The 16,455-nt window shown below is 39.3% G+C and overlaps 1 protein-coding gene across 2 annotated transcripts in view; it reads right to left on the bottom strand.

Annotated features, from left to right (window-relative positions):
* Positions 1-7,658: 7,658 nt before the first annotated feature.
* LOC137281858 (protein ECT2-like) overlaps positions 7,659-16,455 on the bottom strand; it is a 51,841-nt gene continuing 43,044 nt past the window's right edge. For both annotated transcript variants that reach the window (XM_067813513.1, XM_067813514.1), the window contains 11 exons: positions 16,222-16,332; positions 15,729-15,825; positions 15,351-15,432; positions 14,953-15,151; positions 14,521-14,659; positions 14,041-14,195; positions 13,540-13,622; positions 13,158-13,323; positions 12,758-12,832; positions 12,212-12,320; positions 7,659-9,333 (listed from right to left, as the gene is read on the bottom strand). In XM_067813513.1, the coding sequence (XP_067669614.1) occupies positions 12,222-12,320; positions 12,758-12,832; positions 13,158-13,323; positions 13,540-13,622; positions 14,041-14,195; positions 14,521-14,659; positions 14,953-15,151; positions 15,351-15,432; positions 15,729-15,825; positions 16,222-16,332 (1,206 nt within the window). In that variant the 3' untranslated portion in view covers positions 7,659-9,333; positions 12,212-12,221. The remainder of the gene's footprint in view (positions 9,334-12,211; positions 12,321-12,757; positions 12,833-13,157; positions 13,324-13,539; positions 13,623-14,040; positions 14,196-14,520; positions 14,660-14,952; positions 15,152-15,350; positions 15,433-15,728; positions 15,826-16,221; positions 16,333-16,455) is intronic.

The raw sequence follows: 16,455 nt of genomic DNA, 5'->3' as shown, positions 1-16,455 counted from the left end.
CAGTGATGAATAATAACTAACCATCAGTTTTAGTCTGTCGTACAGACCCTGAAGAATATATATCCAAGAAAGCCCACGCAAGTTTAGAAAATGTGGCAAGTCTAGATTTCCTTAGCTTCAGGGTTTGTACCAATCTGCTGAATCCATAGCCAGTATATGGCTAGTAATTATCAGTTGATCTCTAGCTGTCACCGGTGTTTAGTATAAATTCATGGGGAGGCTCCCTCACAGCTCCCCCATTGCCCCACACTTGACGAAGACCTCCTGCCCTGTCCTCTCACCACCAGGCAACATGTGTCGGGTTTTATCCAAGATTCCAGATCTTTCTTCCTGGAATACTAACTTCCTGAGCGAGTCTCTCTACTCACAGTGTCTTCGATAGACTAACAACTACTCTCTGAAATGAACATATTTTACTGGGAAAGGTCATAGTAAAAGAAATAAGAATAGCATAATAAAATGGAGACTGAGAATTTCTTCACTTTCAGAAGCTACGGGAATCTAGACTTGCCACACATTCTAGACTTGCATGGGCGTTCTTGGATATATTTGCTTCAGGATCTGTACAACATCGGATATTATGGATCAGTTGTTTTGTGACTTCAGTTCCACAGGACTGGTACAAATAGATGGCAGTCTTTTCAAAGGGTTTTACAAGACGGCACAAAGTATTGTCCATATGAGTGACCACGTGTGAACATTTTCTACACACTGTGTGTTGTACATTTCCTGTTAACTGCTAGTAAAACATTTCAATCAAAGACATGGTTCTGTCTTACTACATCCAATAAACAGTTTTCTCCTGTTCCATGTGATTTCAATCAAACTGCCGTATATAATGCAGACATAATATTTTGATTTGACAGAAAAATTATATTTGATATCTTTGTTGGAGTTTTGGATACATCCAGTTTTCCAGCCATAACGTTAGTCTCAAGAGATGTTACCCCTGAGCTATGTGGTTGCGACACTTGATACTTCCCATGAGCTGCCCACACCACACTGAGAGGGAGTAGGGGTCGGGCTGGGTAGGGTGATGTTGGGGGCAATTAAAAGTCAGTGGCGTGTCAGTAATGGGTGATAAGAATCTTTGCATGTGTTGAGAAATTCCAAGAAATTATCGCTCTGCAGATTCGTTTAGTCTCTGGAAATGAAGAAAGTCTCAGGGCTTCATTTCATTATATTATTTTTTTCACTATGAACGTTTTTTCAGTAAAATATGTTCATTTCAGAGACTAGCTGTTAGTCTACATCAGTTTGAAAAGTCATGGATCTGAATAATTAGAAGCAGAGCCAAGCCACACATAGCTGGGGCTCGATGTGCGTGATGTCGACAAGTACCATGAACCCATGGAGTTGATCCCATGTCAAACCGTGTCCAAACCCCACGAACCCCCTCTGGACCCGCCAGTGTGTTCAGTTACCGACATCCTCGCGCGATTTTAAAAGTTACACGTCCCTGGTAGCTATGTCACTGCCGTCACTGTGTGTGTGGTGTGCGTGTCTGTGTACCATGTGTGTGAGAGAGAGTGAGAGGAATTGAGTGAACGCGTGTGTGCGCGTGAGAGAGGAAGAGAGTGTATGTGAGTATGTATGTTAGTGAGAGCGTGAGAGAGAGAGGGTGTGTGTGCGGCAGAGAGGGAATGTGTGTGTGCGGCAGAGAGAGAAGAGAGAGAATGTGTGTGTGCGGCAGAGAGAGTGTGTGCGGCAGAGAGTGTGTGTGCTCGACAGTGTGCGTGCGTGCGTGCGTGCGCGTGCGCGCGGCAGAGAGAGTGTGTCTGTGCGGCAGAGACCGTGTGTGTGCGTGAGAGAGAGTGTGTGTGCGTGACGGAGAGAGGGGTGTTTAGTAGTTGCTGGGTGAGAATATGTGTGTGAGAGTGTTTGTTACTTCCTGCATTAGTCAATATATGTGCGAGCGTGTGTTCCTAGTCCTAGTCTATACTGTTAAACAGTTCGGCTGACTAACTCGGTAATACATCCCCGATTTCCCATGATCCCTCCACCCACAGCAAGCCCCTGCTTGAACCACTCGGCATTGTCCTGGCAGCCAGACAGTGCCAGGAATCTGCTCCAAGAACCATAACGATCGGTTACAAGAAGCTGGTCCAGAGACACTGGAGTATATCCAGATCTTGGGGTGTTAGTACCTGCTATTTACGAAACTGGGACTGCTTGTGGGTAAAACTCTCTTTCATATATTCTGATGACAGTACTTCTCCGAGGATTAATGTCTATGATAATCTATAAATGGGAGGGGGTGGGTATAGAGTGGGTGTTTGGAGTAGGGTAGGGGTAATATGTAGGTGGAGCTGGGAGTGATATTTAGTCAGTAAACAATACATTTATTCATATTACCGGGTGCTACTAACGTTTTCCTTCTGTACGGTTCGTTCAAACTCGACACCGTAGTATTCATTCCTTATAATTTGACAAATATGTCATTTTTTGTCCTCTGTAGCCCATCGATGTGTAGGTTGTTTGATTATCCGCCATATTCTCGACAAACGAAAAAAGTGCATTACTGTAAGCCATGTGTAATTACGCTAGGAAAATCAAATACCTGTATAACGTGATTATATCCCCTTGAATGGCTTTAATGAACCAATCACAGTCAAGTATTGACATGGTAGAACTCAAATGTTCATTGACCAATCATCTTTCAGCTGTTTTCTGTCATTTGGAAATCTCAAGTGCAAGTCATTTCGCACAGCGTTGGTACAAACATCCTCCTCATCAACATCCTAATTTCTACTGACCTAATGCATTATGCCAAATGAAACAAAGAGCCCTGAAAGTATGGGAGGACAAAATACAGTAAACACAAATGACATCACAGAAGTAGAGACCGTCATGGTTGTCATGACGTCATGTAACAAGTTTTCTTTTCCTTTCGCCACAAGTTGGAAGGTTCACACAGGCTTTGCCGAATGAAAGATCTTTACTTCGAGATTCCTATATCTATTTTGTTCAACCTGTTCCACGTGCCTTCACTTTCAAGTAGCGATGAATTCCGTCTTTCCGCAAATTGTTTCCAGACTCTAAAACGGAAACTAAACGTCAATCTAAAACTAAAACCAGGAGACATGAAAGTAAGAAACACGAATGACCCCATATCGTTGCAGTAACTGTAATGGGGCGTTAGGGTAGCCTAGGGGTTAAAGCGTTCGCTCGTCAGACCGATAATCCGGCTTCGATTCTCTACATGGGTAAAATGTGTGAAGCTCATTTCTGATGGTCCCGTCTCGATATTGCTGGAGTATTGCTGGAATATTGCTGGAGTATTGCTGGACTATTGCTAAAACCATACTCACACACTATAATTGTACAACAGGCATGGCGGGTGGATTTAGTATGTGTATAAAATGTAAAGTAAACAAGTGTCATCAAACCGTTTAAATAAAGATCTAAACATGTCCCACATATTCATCAATCTAAATGGTTTCTTGAAAGACCTCTTTGCCGGCAACATATCGATGCTTTCATGCTTTAATGCGTTCTTTCCGGTTTACGTTTACTGAGTTTCACCCTTCAGTTCACGCTTTACATTTGGAACGGTTCTAGCGTTTGGTGGAGAAATTTCAACATCGCTGCTGAAGGGACAAGCACTTGTACATCGATTCAAACTATTGATTATCTATGGTAGCGAGAGAAAACAACAAATCGTCCATCAACTTACTTTCTCCTTAGAGAACAGTAATGACATACTGCGTTTAAGCGTCAGGAAACTTATCTTGAATTGAAAGTAAATGTTGATATACAACTGCCACCTGCCTGCATTAAATAGGGTGGGTTAATTCTCATCGCTATCTTCAAGGGAGGTAATTAGATAGCACTTTCTAAATCAACTGTGTGTCGGTTGGCTCTAGTAGACAGATTACATTCCGGCGTGCTAAAAGTGGCTCAGTTCAGTGCCAAGGGATTGGGTTAACGTCAGATTAACAAACACATTTGACAACGAATCGTTGACAGATCACAAACAAGACCTACAGATTCCTTCATAACTTAGATCTGTTACCAGTTTACCTTCTTTTCTTTTGAAAAGACTATACCATGTTTGTCATCAAAAGCATTACAAAACATATTAACAGTGATTAAATATTTGACACAATACCATGGATTAGGAAAGACTTTACTATGGTTTGTGAATCGGAGGATACAAATTACAATAATCATTTCTGACTGAAACAGATGATTGGACAAAAAAATCATAGCAGAAACGATGTGTTTCTCAATAATAGCCGAGGGGCACTTTGAAATAATTACGTGTACAGTTAGGAATTAATGATTTACGAACAGTTCTATGAACGTGGCAGTACGTTAAGTAGAGGACAGATGTAGTTCAGCCTTTGCTTATCACACAGAAGACCAGGGTTCGAATTCCCCGGCAAACACTGGGCGAAGACGTGTCAGTTGACCCTCCAGTTATAGTGCAGAGAACTGATTTGGTTTCACCTTGATAACGATGTAAGAATCTACACTGAAACAACGCTCTAGGGAATAAAGGAAAAGTTTTTATCCATAAACTTGTTTTTTTCATTTCTTCTGCTTCTATAATAAATCTGCTTCTAAAATAAAACGACCAGTGAAGACCCGGGTTAGAAGATTGACCTTCAGCATCCCATGTTTGTCTCTACCTGTGAAGATCCAGGGTAGGATTGGTCTTCAGCAACTCATGTTTGTCTCTACCTGTGAAGATCCAGGGTAGGATTGGTCTTCAGCAACTCATGTTTGTCTCTACCTGTGAAGATCCAGGGTAGGATTGGTCTTCAGCAACTCATGTTTGTTGTAAGAGGCGACAAACGGAATCGGGTGGTCAGGCTCACTGACTTAGTTGACAGATGTCAGCCTATCCCAATTGCAGAGATCGATGCTGATTATGTTGATCACTGGATTGTCTGGTCCAGACTTAATTAGTTCAGACCACCGATATGTAGCTGGAATAATGCTTTGCGCTCAACAACAAAACAAACAACTATAAACAAACCATTTCTATAGGTAAATTGCAGTACCTCTCCATGATGAGAATATGTAATTATCTATAGATGGCGGCTAGATATAGTGTGTGTACATGGTGGAGTTGGTGCCCCAAGAGTGGCGGCAGACGTATGTCTGATTGCAGAGGAGACAAAAGACAAACAATCCAGTGTGTATGTTTTCCGTTTTTCAAATGTTATTTGGTCTAAAATCCATGTAAATGTCATTTAAACCGATTTCTTCCCCTCGAAAAAAGTGTCCTCAAATTGTTCAGATAAGATCTAAACATGTCCCACATGTTTATCAATCTAAATGGTTTCTTGGAAGCCCTCTTTTGCCGGCAACATATCGATGCTTTCATGCGTTCTTTCGTTTTACATTTATTGATTTTCACCCTTCAGTTCACACTTTACATTTGGAACGGTTCTAGCGTTTGGTGGAGAAATTTCAACATCGCTGCTGAGAGGACATGCAATTGTACATCGATTCAAACTATTGATTATCTATGGTAGCGAGAGAAAACAACAAATCGTCCATCAACTTACTTTCTCCTTAGAGAACAGTAATGACATATTGCGTTTAAGCGTCAGGAAACTTATCTTGAATTGAAAGTAAATGTTGATATACAACTGCCACCTGCCTGCATTAAATAGGGTGGGTTAATTCTCATCGCTATCTTCAAGGGAGGTAATTAGATAGCACTTTCTAAATCAACTGTGTGTCGGTTGGCTCTAGTAGACAGATTACATTCCGTAGTGCTAAAAGTGGCTCAGTTCAGTGCCAAGGGATTGGGTTAACGTCAGATTAACAAACACATTTGACAACGAATCGTTGACAGATCACAAACAAGACCTACAGATTCCTCCATAACTTAGATTTGTTCCCATTTGTTTTTACAAAAAGTAACACTATGCTTGTTGTCCAAAGCATTACAAAACATGTTAACAGTGACTTTGTATTTGACACATTACCATGGATTAGGAAAGACTTTACTATGGTTTGTAAATCACAGCAAAAACTATGTATTTTCTCACTAATAGCCGAGAGGCATTTTGGAATAATTACGTGTACAGTTATTACGCACAGTACTATGAACACAGAGCACAGACATAGTTAAGCCTTTGTTTATCACACAGGAGACCAGGGTTCGAATCCCCCTTGGAAACACTGGGCGAAGTCATGGAATTTAACCCGAGTCTTCGGCGTGATGAAGGCTACCTCACAGCACCAATGGATGAATAAAGACGTTTTGGTGACCCTGCCATTAAAATTGCTGTGTTTTCTGCTTTGTAACGATGTAAGAATCTTTACCTGCAGCATCGCTCATGGCAATAACTACGAACCTGTTATCAATAACATCGTGTTTTTATTAATGCCTGCTTTTGTTTACTTTAATCCTAGTATTTCACCGTGATGTACACATGTAATTTTATTAGCCATATGCTGAAACAGAACCACTATCACATAGATGTACATCACGTGTGCACTTTCGCGTTAACAACCATTGTTTATGCATTTCGTCGTCTATGAGGTCAAAAAACAAATGTACGTGACATCAATGAAAAGGGCCGCCACACTTGCTTATCGTGTTTTACAGCACAAATGTAATTGGATACGAGTAAGTAAGTAAGTATAATACATACAAGGATAATAATGAAATGACGGCAGTCGAAATTACTACTTATACCAAACAGTGCAAAATTATGTGTTGCCCCAGTTCTAACTCGTTCAGTATAAACCGTATGGCACGGTTTAAAAATCTCTTCATAGATGTGGGCGGAGTGGTGTCTTGGGAATGGAGGAAAAATACGTAAGGGGGCGAGGAAGATGTACGAGGTTTCAAGTTTATAAACATTTGTTTGTTTAAAATACATGAATATATAACTTAACATCAATTTCTTGTGGCAAAGGGTTGTCAAACTGCTCAAATGAAGATCTAAAACATCTCCAACGTATTTATCAAGCTGAATGACTTCTGAAAAATCCGTTTTCGCCGGCAGCATATCGATGTATTTTTTGGGGGGTTGAGATTTATTGATTTTAGCGTTTGACAGAGATGTATCACATGCTTCACAAATTTGATGTTTGATGTGAAATGGCATCAAAAGACGAGACCCCCTGAAAGGACAAAGAAAACAAACATCTGAAGGACAGGTGGGAAATCTGGAATGTATTTTCGGATTGATAACCCACCAGATCGGGAGGCTACCTGTCAACTAAGAACGACTTCTGGCTCTCATCTAGGCGCACTGTTGTGGATGAAAGCCTTCTTTAATGAAGACATGGGTTTGATTCCCGATATGGATAGAAATATGAAACCCAACATGTTATAAATGCTGCAAAACCATACTCAAACACTCACCATTTGTTATCTAAGTGTGGGAGGCAGCAGTTGCCCACTTGCTTTACAATCAGTTGGTTCGTTGTTCATAGAAAACAAACGTGCATGAAGCGTACTTTTTGACAATTTCGCTTTCGTTGTTCATCATACAAGATGAGATCTTTCTGAGGCTCATCTCCTGCTTTGAAGTGATGTTTGCAGAGGACTGGATACAGATTGTATTCAAGCAATTCTGTATCAACTGGGTTGTGATGACTTAGTCCACCTACTTTCACAAATACCCATATATCCAAATCTCCACCAACGTATATCCCATACACCACATAAAAACACAAAGAAATAATAGATTGTAAAACTCAACATTTATTCTGTATACTATACAGAACTGGAGAAATGGTCTCCATTACAACTGTCCATCCAACAGCACCATGGTCACCACAATACAGGCATACCTGGCCCCCAAGTCAACATGATGAATGAGGACCAAGCATCAGAACAGTTGTGGTACTGTTAACTCACACTGTGTTACTATGGATATACGAGGATTATACATTTGGCATTAACACAAGTACACACTGGTTCTTCAAGGATAATATGTTCAAACACATTGTGTTAACACAATTTTACTGGCTATAATACATATTATACCATCACTGTACTCAAGTGTTCTAGGTTAGGCTATTTGACAGATACCGCTATACAGTGTCGATATCTACAGTACTGCACGGCTAACTGGTTACAAGGTGCTATATACCTACAATCAAACAGTAAACCAAGTTGAAGATATAGTTAATTCCTTTCATATTTGTTCAGGATATATACACATTCGACAAAACGTTTGGGACCAACTGCATTGTTCTTTTCAGTGGTATTACTCTGTTGTGGTCATGCCTTTATGGCAGTATACTATTTGAGTTGATTTTAATTTATAGGGGGCAAAAAGTTGTGTTTCTCACAGGTTTTAGTACATTAAATGTGCACATAATTTTATGACAGACTGACCCATAACATTAAAACAGTAATGTTGATCAGTATCAGAATGTGGAACGCTTCATTAGAAATTGTCAAAAAGGTTTGACAAACTTTCAAATGCGTTTGTAAATAAATACACACAGGAAGTGTATGTCAGTGAACTGGTTCAGCCTCAGCTTAACTGCCAACTTGGCATATTTCCGAGGGCAGTGATGTGATGCAATGATTCCGATACAATAAATAATGGTGATGAGAAAAGATTCACTGATATTATGCAACAAGTTTGATCAGTGTGATAGATGTGATGACGTAGCTAGGATATGTAACTCTCGGCAGCACTATGGGGGGTATAGCAGCGAGCCACTATTCTGTACATATAATACACTCCGCTAATATTTACACATACACTCTTACACTCTCACACAACATACAAAAATATATATATATATTCCAGACAGCTCACATAAACACCCAATCACAGAATCAATGCTTTTAAGTTTGTACAATCTACTTTGACTTGAAGTCTCAAATTAAAAAATATATCAATTACTGAAATAATATGTTGCAGTTAGCTCATTTATGAATTTTGGTGTTTTAGGAGGAAATGATAAAGGTGTCCACATGTGGAACACACCTGATATCTGTAAGTACACAAGCAGATTCAAGTCATTCTGTGGTGTTTCTATATTGCCAGAGTAATCCAGAGTAATCCCTGTCGATAATCACATCAGGAACTTCCCTCAGTCCGAAAAACCCAACCAATCAGGTGGACACCAGGAATCGCTGTGGACCTTGATGACCAAGTGCACTAATTGTTTTGTGATTCGTTGATCTGACACAGTACAAGATCTTCTGTGACTGACACGTGAGTAAAAGATGTTCTGGTGACTTGACACATCAGTACAAGATCTTCTGGTGACTTGGCATACATCTACAAGACCTTCTGGTGACTTGACACACATAAGATCTTCTGGTGACTTGACACATCTCCACAAAGAACTGTTGGGAATTTCATTAATGCTGGAATTTGTGACAGGTCTTGTTGTCTGAAACAAAGATGGAGAAACTGTAGAACATTGTTATTAAGTTAAGCAAATCGCAGTGTTGAATCTACCAACAGAACCTCACTGTCAGTGTAAGACAATTGTCTCTTCGGCTGTGCGCCTGGCCAACAGCAGTCTAACCTCCAAAGACATCAAGTCTCATCTGATGGCACTAAAGTCCTTAATACAATCATGAATATCAATTACCATATGTAATCTGATAAGCAAAATACAACAGTGAATGAAAAAAACATTCCAAACAAATGATTGCATTAATGTTTTGTGGTGTGACAGTTTGTTGAATACAAACAGTGTCAGAGAGAAGAGGGTGAGTGTATGTAGTTTTAGATATATACAGAGAAGGATATACAGAGAAGGACAAAGAGATGGTTCAGCCTTGTCCAATCATGTTGGTCTAACATTTCCCCTACACACTCAACAACAAAGGAAGACAATGACAAGCTGATATTCCCATAATGAGCCAAGGGCCAACTTTTCTAGCCAACCACAGAAATTACCGCAGGCAAATGGGACCACAAGAGTTCTTAAATTTCAGAACCAAATCAGTATTTACTTCTGAAGTGGCCTACTTGGGCCCAGGAGTCAGGTCAGCTTGTTACGGCACGACAGTTTAATCAAGAAGTGTCTCCCCCAAGCACCAAGGACCAAGTAATGGCTGTGAAGGGCCGGTGACATAGATGTGTTAATTGCATGACTGTTAGACATCCATCATTATTGAGCAGTGTCAGAGCTCCCACTGGGACAACGGGTAATTGACCGTGGCACAGATATATGCTCCCTGTTCGTAGCACTAACATGCTGCAGCTGCACTCAGACCAACATTTTCAAATGCTAAACATACGACTAGGACAAGGATTGGATACTTAATCTGAAATTCTGTTTGACTCTGTAATGACTCAAAACTAGGTTATTGATGATTTTTTTTGCTGATACCATTTAAGATCAAAGAATCATGCATAAAAGATATGGATCTTCAAAGTATTATTAGTATTAAATGAAAATCAATATCCCATACATCAGAATTTCTACAAATGAAAATAAAGAGAGCGGGTTTTCTGCAAGGTGCATTCAATGGGTTTTCTAAAAGCACTGAATATATTAAAATTAAAAAATGCATCGTTTGATTTCAACGTTTATTTCAAACAATCAATGCATACTAATTCAATTTTAATTTTCATACAAAAATTTAAATTTTTATATATCATGTTTCAATTTTAATGTTATTAGTATGAGTCTTGTTTCCTTTTGCAACTGATGGTTTTCTAAATATTTGCACAATTATATGATCACATTAATTTAACAAATTCACTAACTTGGAACTCAATTAATTAGAATCACTAAAGTTAACAAAAAGATCATGAATCCTTAAAACCTAGTATTATGACAAAAATTCTAAGAAAAGCTGTATGTTGCCAAAACTTCAAGAACATATTTCATAGTTGCATCTATGCAGAAAAAATAACTTTCATATGAAAAAAACTCGCCAAAAACATGCAGAACCAAACTGGATTAAAACTAATTTAAAGTAATAGAAAAAAAACATGTCTTGCAATGCATCCATGGGCAGCCCTGGAGGATCAATATTAAACCATAAAAAAATCAACACATTTTTTTCAAGCTAAAAACATGAACGTTATGATGCAACCCCTGATGTCAAGCTAAGTCAGTGAATATTACACCTTAAAGCGAACAGACAAGATATCTGTAATTTAGAAAATTAATTTTGTTTGCTCATCGATCAGAACAATAACGCTATCACTGGTTCCACTGAAGAGACCAAAGTCCGAACCTGTCACTAAGTTTAGCGGCAATGGTCCCTGCTAAGATGCAAGGTGTGTTCAGAGGCAGGCCAAGGTATGAATACATGCTTCTAGATCATCCATCACGCAGGTGCAATGTGATGATGGTGTACACAACGTCACATGTTGGTGCAGAAACATGCATCATCTACTGATGTTGTTTTAACTTTCTTTGATAAGAAACCATTTTTAACCTCTTCTTTTTTTGCTTCCTTCAACATTTTTTGTAGAGTGTAAAATGAGGTTTATGTTTGCCATCCCGGTGCCCCTCGACAGGAAAATGGTAAGAATGATTGCACAATGAACGTTAAAATCCACCTTGATGTTCTGTGACCTGTAATGAGCTTCGAGCATCAAAGCTTAACTAGATGGGAACATCATATTATCCCGTCATTAGGGATGATGATTCATCTCTTCGAACTTGGCACTGCCATCTATCTGTACTTTTTCCTTGGTCTGTTTGTTGTTAAACGTTTAACTGAGTGATATATCAGCCATATCTTTGCAGTGTTTGACCAGACAATCCAGTGATCAATAACATGAGTCACAGTCAATGCCACTGGACTATGATGACAAGCAATCCACCAAGTCACCATGTCTTACCACCAGATCTATACAGTTGACTTCCTTGACTAGTATTGCTTGCTAGGGGCCAATTCCAGCCTAAAATCTACATGAGACCATAAAAGGCAAGCAGGTTTTAGGACTGTGACCCAGGACGTACATAGCAAGTGAATACATTAACCACAAAGACACCATGACCACACAACTTTTATACTCCCTAGGGAGTTGAGTGTGAAATTAGGGCGAATACTGATCCAAACAAAGGGGTGATAGTAAAAAAGTCAGAGTGTAAGTATTGTTATGACGCTGCTTTTAGCAATATTCCAGCAGTAACAGCAGAAATGGACTTCCTACATTGTACTCATGTGGGAAATCAAAGTCACATATTAAATATGACAAGCAAATACCTTAACACTTTGACTACTACACCACCCCTCAGACAGCAAATTACATATGGACTTATCTTTTGCTTATAATTGCAAAAGCAAACTACATACCTGTTATTGATTATAGGTATTTCTTCGCTGAACTGGAGCCTAATGTTGTATATTTCGTCAGTCGCTTCGATGACGGTGTGGAGGGGAAGTGTATAGGGGAGCTCTCCTCCTGAAATACAGTTAAAAAATGTTAGATTTTGTCAGACATTGCATCAACAATCAGTTCAACAAAACTGATGAAGCTTCTGTGAAGAATCACTAATTCCAACTAGTCTTAACAATGGTCAGCATGTATTGAATCTACCTCTACCAAGATGACAAATTACTTATTTCTTGAAGGATATTGTACTGGTATTATATTTAAATGATACTCTCTGTACATTTTCAGCCAAGGTCTCTACGTTGTTTCATTAGGGTTTGACGTTCCTGCACGTGAAAGCCAGTGTGGGTGATTATTGCCTAAGAGCCCATGTGTGACCTTGCTGATAATTGTGGTAAATGAGGACCAATGACTACCAGTAAATCCACAAGAAGATTGTAACCTACATCTTAGAGCAGATTAGCCCACTATCAAACGTTAACTCATCTCCACACATATTTTCTCACCTGAAGAGAGAATGCTCCGAGACTTATTGAATCACTGTTGTCTATGTGCGACATTGTCGTCAGCGGGGAGGACTCCTGAAGCAAACCAGTCATGAATTAGGACAACAAACTACAAGCAAGATAGCTATAGTATGAAAAAAAGAGAGTGTTATTTCATGAAAAAATAAAACTGCAGTTTTCACTGCACATACTGATAGTAGCCATTGTCAGAGGTAGAAATGGTTGGTTGGTTGGTTGGTTGGTTTTGTTTAATGCTGCACCCAGGTGTTTTCCAGCAATATGGCAACGGTTCACAAACAATCAGGTCTGGACCAACTACATGGCATCAGTTCATAAACAATCAGGTCTGGACCAGACAATCCAGTGATCAACATCATGAGTACCGATGGTAGAAACTTACTGTTAAATCAAATGTGCTTGCTAGACGTCGCCCACTCAGCTCGCCCGGTCCATAGCTGTCCCGTACAAAGGGACTGCTGAAACCATGGGCCACACTAGAGATGGCTCGCTTTAACTTGCTCGGTGTCTTGTTGAATGAAAACGCTCGACTGACACGCTTTCCAAACCTGAAATTGGATTAGAAACTGAATGTAAAATCTGATTTAGGTGCAAAATACTTCTACTACACAGAGACAAACTATCAGAAAGACATAATATTGTAACACATTACATTAACTGGTTCAAAAATCTGAACATTTGACATTTCAGGGTAATGTGTTTGTACAAAACCAACAATTTTAGCATAAATATAAGTTGTCTTCTCTAGACTGCTTCATACTTACTTGAAAGCTTTACTAATTCGACTGTTTAGATCCTTGGTGTTTATCCCATGTTCATCTCCCTTGACCACAGCCATTAGGTTTTCCTGGAAATAAACATATCTGAATAATTATAACAGACTTAAACAGTATTACAAATGGGTAAAATCAAAACATAAACACAAGATTAAACTTACATTTGGTTCATCACAATTACAAGACATAATGTTCCATAATACAGACAATACTCAACCCCATAAACCTACATTCCAGTTCAACAAGGAGAGTTACCTCCCTTGTAGATGGCCACGTTTGTAGTGGGCTGTTGTTGACGCCATGCGCTACAATATTACAGCTATGAACTGACCAGACAATCTGATCTGATCTGAAGTTCAAAGGCACAGTCAACCAAGTCATCAAATCCGCCCATTAGATGTAATTGCTTCTGACAACCAGCATATCTTGCTGGGGATCTATTCTGATCCAGGAACCTTTTCAGGACTCCTCTAGGTAACATTCACTTACATAATCTGTGCGGCAAAGGATGTTGGCAAGACTTTTGCACAGCAAGGTGAGGATTTCAGATTTGGAGACGTCCTCTGAGTCCAACATGAAGCTGTATAGCTTTTCTTTGAACTCCTTGTTATTTCGACAGATGAGTCCAAATGCTCCTTGACAATCTGTTCAATACAAACACTCAGTCAACAGCTGTTTAACTTTAACTCTGGGTAACTTTACAAAATGCATGAGGTGTAGATATTTATATATGAATATTTAAGGTAGAAGAATTCTACCAATTTGGAAAGTTTTCATTTTCATTCCAGGTTCAGTTCTGTCCTCACAATTTCAAAGTGACTTCAAGTTTTGTACTGTTGCAAACCAGGTTAGAACAACTGATAATCAAAGGATCACACTTCTAAAGGACATGCAATGTATCTGACTAATAACCTTCTCGTCAAATATTAATGTTGACTGAAGATGGTTTAGTGATATGTGTCCACCTACCATCGGACTCTTCGACATCTAGCACTCGTTTGATGCTGGAGAGAGGAATCATTTCCAGATGTTTATAGGCTTTCTGGGGCGTCTTATGTACAGCTGGGCTCTTGGAAGAGTTTAGCACTTTTGTTCTTCTCTTACAGATCTGCAAACACAGAAACATTACAATTAAATCAAACATCAAAGTCGATTTCACAAGTAAGTACAGTCAAGTCATTCTTGCAGTTTTTATCTGCAAAGACACCAAAATCTTTGCAGAAACAGCTAAACATTGATATGACTACAAGGACCAACTACCTTTTATGAATTCACAACCATGTGATTATCAAAAGAAATTTGTAAACATAGCATGTTAAACACTGTATTTACAATATGGCTGTAAAATTGAAATAAATACCCTGATCAAATAAGAGACTGGTATTGCAGCCAGGGATTTACCTCAATGCTGTCTGTAAACAGGAATATAGAGAGCGGGTCACTGCGACCTGACAGTGTGTCAGACAGTTCAAGTACATCAATTTTGTCAACGAAGCTGCGATGAGAAGAGAGGAGTGTGGCGGGGCAGTTGTCGATATCCTTCATGATATCAAACATGGCCACCTGGTTCTCTGTCTTCCGCTTGTCTTCATTAATATGCCTACATACAGAAAACAAGCATTGTAAAAAATATGCTAAAAATCAGTAATTTTAAATAAAACAGCCTGATATTCACTGTTACCAATTTAATATTACCTGTAAATTATTTAATAGATATATCAAATATGTATAATTAGTTAAAAAACAAAACTGGCACAAATATAACTGAGCTACATCCCATGTTATCGTGCCCCACTTACGTCAGTATTCCTTTCACTTTACCAATGGCATCCTCCAGTTTCCTGTAGTCAGGACTCCTTGGATTCGTGTTCTTCATGATATCTGCAAAACCATGAATACCAATGACTCAATATGTTCCATCTACTCTGACAGAGAGGCCACTTCAAAATATCAACACAACAGAGATTTAGCAATATTCCTGCAATATTAGACAGCAGAAACATACTATCATTATTTCCATGTTGGGAATCAAACCAGGGGAATACTTGAGGAAATAAACTTCAACCTCTTTGCTATCCTACCACACATGAAGCGAGGGCAGAAAGTTATTTTACGCCTCAGAAATCAATCACTACACACCAGCCTTCAGCCTTTACAAGTAATGCGGTGAGTGTTACCATTTAGAAGAAGGATGACGCTGGGCAGCCTCTGTACTGGTCTGATGAGCAGCTCCTGTAGAGTCTGTCTCCCACATTCTGGCCGCGTCAAGCACACCTACAACACAACAGGTGCTTGTTGTACTACACAAGGTCAACATCAGCTGTTATGTTACTTTCTGCTAGATGAATCTTTGCTACAGCTTTCAGTACTCATTTAACGTTCAGCCAATGATATGCCAGCAGTATAACAGAAGCCAGTAATAATCCTGTTTGCATCAGACAAACATGTGACTGAAAGAATGATCAAACATTATCGGCACAGAACCTGACCACCCAGTTCCTATTTAGCCAGCTCACGTGATGAACATGAATCTAAAGGTAACAAGATGATGGCTTAAGACAGAAATGAGTGAGTATGATTTTACGTCGCTCTTCGCAATATTCCAGCAATATCACAGTGAAGAACACCAGAAATGGGTTTCACCCATTATACCAAGGCTGTAAGACGTACCTTGAGGAAGGCATGGAACCTAGGGTTGTTCTTGTCACACTTGATGATTGTCTGCTTGGTGTCTTCGAAAAAGTTGACAAATGGTGGATAAGCTTTAGTAAGAGCATCAGCCTGGAACAACATTACCAGAATCAGTGAATGAAGCACTCATAAAATCTCAATAAACTGGCCATGACAAGACCATTAACACATCAACTTCTTTATGTATATTTACTACAAGCATGAGAAGTAGTT

The sequence above is a fragment of the Haliotis asinina genome, chromosome 4 (genome assembly GCF_037392515.1).
Source record: "Haliotis asinina isolate JCU_RB_2024 chromosome 4, JCU_Hal_asi_v2, whole genome shotgun sequence".
NCBI classification, from domain to species: Eukaryota; Metazoa; Mollusca; class Gastropoda; order Lepetellida; family Haliotidae; genus Haliotis; species Haliotis asinina.
The sequence above is the reverse complement of the archived record's forward strand: the minus strand, read 5'-3'. Positions and strand labels throughout refer to the sequence as shown.